General features: G+C 42.4%; 1 protein-coding gene across 1 annotated transcript; it reads left to right on the top strand.

Moving 5' to 3' along the window:
* Positions 1-1,127: 1,127 nt before the first annotated feature.
* Positions 1,128-6,321, top strand: prr16 (proline rich 16). Its single transcript, XM_078249755.1, has 2 exons — positions 1,128-1,262; positions 5,449-6,321. The coding sequence occupies exons 1-2, from the start codon at positions 1,128-1,130 to the stop codon at positions 6,319-6,321; spliced, it is 1,008 nt and encodes a 335-aa protein (XP_078105881.1).

Below are 6,321 nucleotides of genomic sequence, written 5' to 3'. Positions count from 1 at the left end.
TATTCGTTCATTCTTCAGGATAATATTGTGTTCAAATATTGCACATTTAAAATCGTTTAGCACGTTCTTGTTATTACTGAGGTTTTCAGATTGTTGTTATTGACATGTTTTTAAGTCAACTTTGTTTAAGCATCATCCAGGCCGTGGGAGGAGCTAGGAGCAGTGGCAATTCTCATTCATTGGTACAGACATTATTACAAGTAGTGGGGATGGAATTAAGTTATGTCAACACAAAAAAAACACAACCGTTTGGTCTTGAATCTAATAACTGAGACCTCTTCAACCTAACAGCAGCTGTGCAGCGAGAGAGAGAGAGAGAGAGAGAGAGAGAGAGAGAGAGAGAGAGAGAGAGAGAGAGAGAGAGAGAGAGAGAGAGAGAGAGGGCGAGAGAGAGGGCGAGAGAGAGAGAGAGAGCATCCTCTGCGCCCGGACGTTGGTTGCTTAGACTCTCCAAGGATGCTGCGATGGAGACAGGATGAAACTGATGGGGTGTTTTTCGGAGGAAAGTGCCTCTGGGGTGTCGTTACCTGGCGGCTTTCCAGGGTGTCTGATTACCAGAAGCGTAGCCTATATTTGAGGAAAAAGAAGGAGTGTATTACCATTTTGTCGATGCCTGAGGATTATGGACCATTACAATAACGACCGGCGGCGTAACGGTTTGGATAACTGCCTGTGTACTCTTTCTTCCTCTTCGTGTCCTTCTCTTTATCAACTAGACGAAAGCCAACACATTTTCAATGCATTCGTGTTGGACGTTTTCTCACAAAATGTTGAATTTTGCGCTCTCTCGACGTGAAGGATATTCGTGGCACGCCGGGTTTTTTTTGTTGGACATGAAGGTGTGAGGTGCAGTAACCTGTGGACGGGCGCCGTTTCGCAGACAGTATGATACAATATTTTGACATAACCTTTATTTTATTTTTGTTACGCTCTATTGCGCATGCTTGGTATGCTATATACAGAACGCTGCCCGACACCACTTCGCTCTGTCCTGGCCGTGATGTAGGAGCAAAAGTGAAGGGATCAGCTGAGGACTAAATAAAAATGCGTTGGCAAGGTGGCAGCGTGGCGACCAAAGGATTTTACTTTAGATCCTTCACGAAATAAATTGTGCCATAAACTGAAGAATGTCAGGGTCACCTAATGCAGAGGCTGAAGGAGTAGTCTCCAAAGTAAAAGTGAAAAAGGAGATCAAGACAATCGTGGAGAATTTGGAAACCATCCTGGGAGACCTCAAGGATGTGGCCAAAGAGCTGAAAGAGGTAAATCAACAGGAAACAGCATACAACGCATTTCTTATAAGCAGCCCACCATGTGTTGTGTTATATATCTAGGCTTGGTTTGATTGCTCTTTCTAAGCATCCCTGTCTGAGAGGAGATGGGAGATTGATGTCCACCTCACTGGGGCCTGAAAAAAGGCTATGGCATACACACACACACACACACACACACACACACACACACACACACACACACACACACACAAGACATGCTCCTCCCCCTGCTCACTAATGTATGTGATCATTATCTCCAATATGAAAGACATTTGGCACAGGAGGGTGTGTGGTGTGAAATGACAGGACAGCTTCTTCGCCCTGACTCACAGTCAGTGAGAAAAATGTCATTAATATTTAATGGACAAGTTGGTTTAACCAGGAAGGCTTTTGCATTGCATTTCATCATCTTAATGCTGACTGTTGTTTGCTGCGAATTATCTCCTCCCAAATAATAGAGCAGTTGTCTTATCTTTTCACTTTTCATCTCTCTATTTCTCGTGGTGGCTCTCTTTTTTATCTTCATCTTTCGTTGTCTTTTGTTATCTTTTATCACATGTCTGTTTTTATCGCAGCCACTCAGTCCTTTCTCTATCTCTTGTTGTCTGCCCTCTCTCTTCTTCTCTCTACATATTTAGTGTTGTTAAAGATCAAAACTGTCAGAGCTGTCTGATTGGCCATTTAAATATCAGTAAAGCAGAGACGGGAGGGGTCTTTGAAGGATTCAGGGATTATATTAAAATGTACAGCAAGTTGTTCTCATAGCAGAGATATGATTTTTTCATTTTGTGTCCATGTGTTACAAGGCTTGCATTAAAATCAGTGTTTCCTTTACTGCCAATCACTACATTCCATGCTGCCACCCCAGTTGTAATAACCTGCAGACTTACCTGCATTCAAGTTTACATTCTTCTACCGGCCACACACCAGGCGTCCGGCCTGCTGTGCTGAACCTCTCATCCTAACATGACAGGCTGTCATTTTAATAAAACCCTATTGCATACAGCCTCTGGTTCCTACATTATGGATGGGTAGTCGACACAGCATGTGTCTCCTTCTGCCTCTCTGCTCCCCTTACTCTGTTTTTGCGACTTGAGCTGAATTGGACTTCTTTTGTGTTTTTCAGCAGGTTACAGTGTTTCACAGTAGGTGCCAGAGATAAATGAGAACAAGAAGATTGTGATCAGTCTATTGTGATTTTTGTGTGTGATGCACCCTCTTTCTTTTTCTTTCGTTGGTTTTATCTTTGCTTGCAGGAAATTGTGTAAAGGATCAGTTATTCTGACATCGCACACACTAAACACATACCTCAAGGGGGTGTTACTATCAAAGCCAGTGTTTGGGGTATAATCCATTTGAAATGCAGTTATCCGTTATAACTCACAGACAGGGCTGGAGCCGAGCCTGGCTCTGAGGAGGGACCCTGCCCAGATGCTTGGCACCGCCACAGAAGCTGCCTGGCCTACAGCAGAGGCTGCACACTAGGATACTGGTATTACCTCTTGTGTGTGTCCCAACAAATTATCCATTTAAAGACTGCATGGAGAGTTTAGCTCCATTGTCCTCTCTGCCCTAGCTCTCTATCTTTCTCTTTATCGCTCCGTCTCAGTCACTCTTTCTTGCTCTCTGTTTATCTCCTCACCACTCTCTTCATTTCCCTCTCAGCCTCTTCTTAAGCCGCTGTTTGGACATGCATTTCAAACCATTAGATGATGGATGATTAGCGCTGGTGTTTTACAGTGGGCTAATGTACTGGGTACTCTAAGATGAGCATTACTTATTTAGAAAATGAACATAAGCACACTGCCATTATTGTAATTATTTTATGAATGCTGTGAAGGAAAATAACTTTCCTTTCTGGTAAATCCTTTCTCGCAGGTTATTTCAATTGTGTTTCAGCTATGATACAATTAACTTAAACATGTTCAGTTCAACTTATTTATGTGGAATCACTGAGTGCTGAATCCTCAATATTGAGGTAGTCAGTCATAAAATGTCACAATGCACTTCAGTTCTGGGCATCGAAGCAATATTAACTCCACCAAGGGAAGAGAATCAGGACGAAACTCTTCTCCGAAGGGAATGTTTTTGGAAGGACTTGTCAAAATGTGGACAAAATGTGAAGAACATGGACATTTTATTATTGAATATCAGTTGTTAGTTCCCAGAAGAGTTTAGCACCATGTATATTCTGTTTGTTAAACTGCCTTTTTAAAATGTACACCCTATACCAATGGCTCCTTGGGCAATGTTTATTAAGTGTCAATGCAATTTCAATCCTTCCAGACATTGCCTTAGCACTACAGAATGTATGGGAGAATAACTATATCCATGGATGTGCCCATACTGCAAATGTTTGCTTTAACTCAGAAAAAAGGTGATCAGTTGTGGGACAGGTAATATAAACTAGGGGTGTGTAGCACTCTATGTCAATCTTTAGTTGTGTAGTCAGTCCTTGGTTGGCCTGAGATTGGTGTATATTGAATGATGGATATTGCATCAAATTCAATCCATCATGCCCTGTTGTGTTGTTCAGCATGTTTTGTGCATACCGGGGTATGCATGCCAGTGTACAGTACAGTATGTACTGTGTGAATGTTTTATGTATTATCTCAATTTGTGCTGCTGCATCCTTACTATCCTAACTATTTCCATTCTATTGCGTGTTGCCTTTAGAGTGCTATCAAACCAAATTTCTGCTCCAACAGTTCTTAAATATTTCCCTATGCAGGTTATGGAAACACATTTCCTCTTGGAGGACAAATAAAGCATCTTTGGATCTAAATACTACTGTATATTAATTTCTAGTGCTCTGAGCAGAGCATTTCTGCCAGAGCATTTCTTTATTACAATTTTGTTTATTGTCCATCCTTTACAGCCATGGTCTGCATTGGACAGTTCAAGTTTGCAAATTCATTTACATATATAAATAGTTCTCTGTTTGGCCCTATTTCTTCCCAAAAAAATATTTACTGGGCTATGCCACAGTGCATTTCTTATTTATCCTTTTCCACCCTGGCACACTGTGTACATCATTGCATCACAACTGATAGAGAGTTTGCTCTTCTTACTGTGTTGCTTGCAGAGTGGATTTCTGGTGATTTTGCATACTGTATACTTTTTGAAAAGTATATATTTATTTCTTCTTATTCCTGTCATACTAAGGTTGGTTTCTTGTAATTAATTTATGCCATGATGAATTGTTTCCCGTGCTGTTACGAAATATGGCACTTTTCTTAGTAGAAATGGATGTTACCTCTTAAGAGCCTTTGATTCAGTGTGATATTTATTTACTCTCTTTCTGGTTGAGTTGTACTTTGTTCTTGTTTGTTCTTTGCAGTAATGTAAAGATTCTTATCAATCTCTGACTTGCTCACTTGCAGCAGAATATTACAATATGATTTTCCATATCTGTCTCCTTCTGTCTTTTATTTGTTATATCCATGTGTTTGTCTGGGTCCTCTTCACTTTTTTTGCTATACACAGAGGATGTCTGTTTTCATTCATTCCTGAAATTAGTTTTGTATTATAAATTATAGTTTTTGTGTCTTGCATTACAGAATATGGTTGGTATTGGTACTTCTCTCAGTTCTGATGGTGCATGGGATTGTTGTAGTTTATCACTTAAATCAGAGTCTGGCAGGCTGATGGCTGTTCACATAAATCGTAATTAGGGCCCGAGCGCCAACAGTGGCGGCCCTATTGAAACTGAAGGAATTATTATTATTCCTTCTTTCTTCCGGTAAATGAATTAAATGCCTTTTTGAGGGGCTTAACATATTCAAAAACGCACCAAAATTTTAGGTTTGGCACACAAAAATGGCTCGCTAGCACCCCCTACAAATTGGGGTGATTTGGTGACGATTTGCAGTGTCTGAGTGCCGCGGAAATGCACGTCGCATCCGCCAGTAACCCCACCGCGCAAGGAGGTGCGAGGGCCCGTCCAACGCTGCTTGCAGCTTTAATGATATTTATTTATTATTTATTTTTCTCCCTGGCATGGTTGTTATAGAGATATCTAAAGCAATCTTCAATCTCATTAGTCAATGTCTTCTTTACATTTTTAATGAGGTTTTCAATTCATTAATTAAGAACTTGACAAGATCAAGACATGAGCATTGTTATCACTCCTGACCTCAGCTGTCTCAGTGATATTTCCTCCTCTTGTCACCAGGTTGTTCATGACATTGACACCCTGACTTGTGACCTGCAGCTGGAGGAGGATGGACTGACAGACAGCTCGAAGACAGACACACTCAACTCCAGCTCAAGTTCCACCACCACCACTACCACAGCTTCCAGCCTGGAGAAGATGAAGCTCTTTCCTGATGACTGTATGTTCAGACCACCTGCGCTCATCGACCCGGTCCCTGTCAACCCTCTTACACTCCTGACTGTACTCAAGAAACCTCGTCCTCCCCTACCGCCACCCAGACTTACCCCTCTGAGAGCCGAGGATCACAACATTAAGAATCTGCCTCATCCGACATTAGTGTTATCAGGGAATATATCCAAGGCTACCGCGTCTCTAATGAGGAATGGCGGGGGGTTTCCATTGAAACCAAACAGGGATTTATTCTCCTCCACGCCGTGTTTCATTTCTAATGACAGTGGAATCCCTGAGTCGAGTCTTGTTCCCACATTACCTAGGCCCATGCCCCTTCTCCACCATGAAAAGAACAAATGCCCCAAAGCCACTGGCAGGGAGTCTCGTGAGAGGGAGCGTGTGCGTTTCAGTGAGAAGGTCCAGTACCACGGCTACTGCCCAGACTGTGACCTCCAATACGATGTGGACAACACAGAACTACACGTACAGGCTGAGCTGAACGATCTGCGGCTCAGCCCAGTGCATTGCTGCTCTTCCATCTCCCCTCCTCCTCCTCCTCATGCTCTTCCACATGAACTAATGTTGGAAAATGGCAGCCTCTCGGTCAGCCACAGTTTCCAGCCGACAGCAAACACACCTCCACCTTGTGTGCCTCCTCACCCCCCTTCCCTCAAGCCCCAAAAAACAATCTTACGCAAATCAACCACTACCACGGTTTGA

Source organism: Sander vitreus, chromosome 5 (genome assembly GCF_031162955.1).
Source record: "Sander vitreus isolate 19-12246 chromosome 5, sanVit1, whole genome shotgun sequence".
Taxonomy (NCBI): domain Eukaryota; kingdom Metazoa; phylum Chordata; class Actinopteri; order Perciformes; family Percidae; genus Sander; species Sander vitreus.
The sequence above is the reverse complement of the archived record's forward strand: the minus strand, read 5'-3'. Positions and strand labels throughout refer to the sequence as shown.

Bases quoted from the DNA above. Each gene is read 5' to 3' on its own strand.
- prr16 (XM_078249755.1), top strand. From the start codon at position 1,128: ATGTCAGGGTCACCTAATGCAGAGGCTGAAGGAGTAGTCTCCAAAGTA. The intron at 1,263-5,448 runs GTAAATCAACAG...TCTTGTCACCAG, and splicing joins TGGCCAAAGAGCTGAAAGAG to GTTGTTCATGACATTGACAC.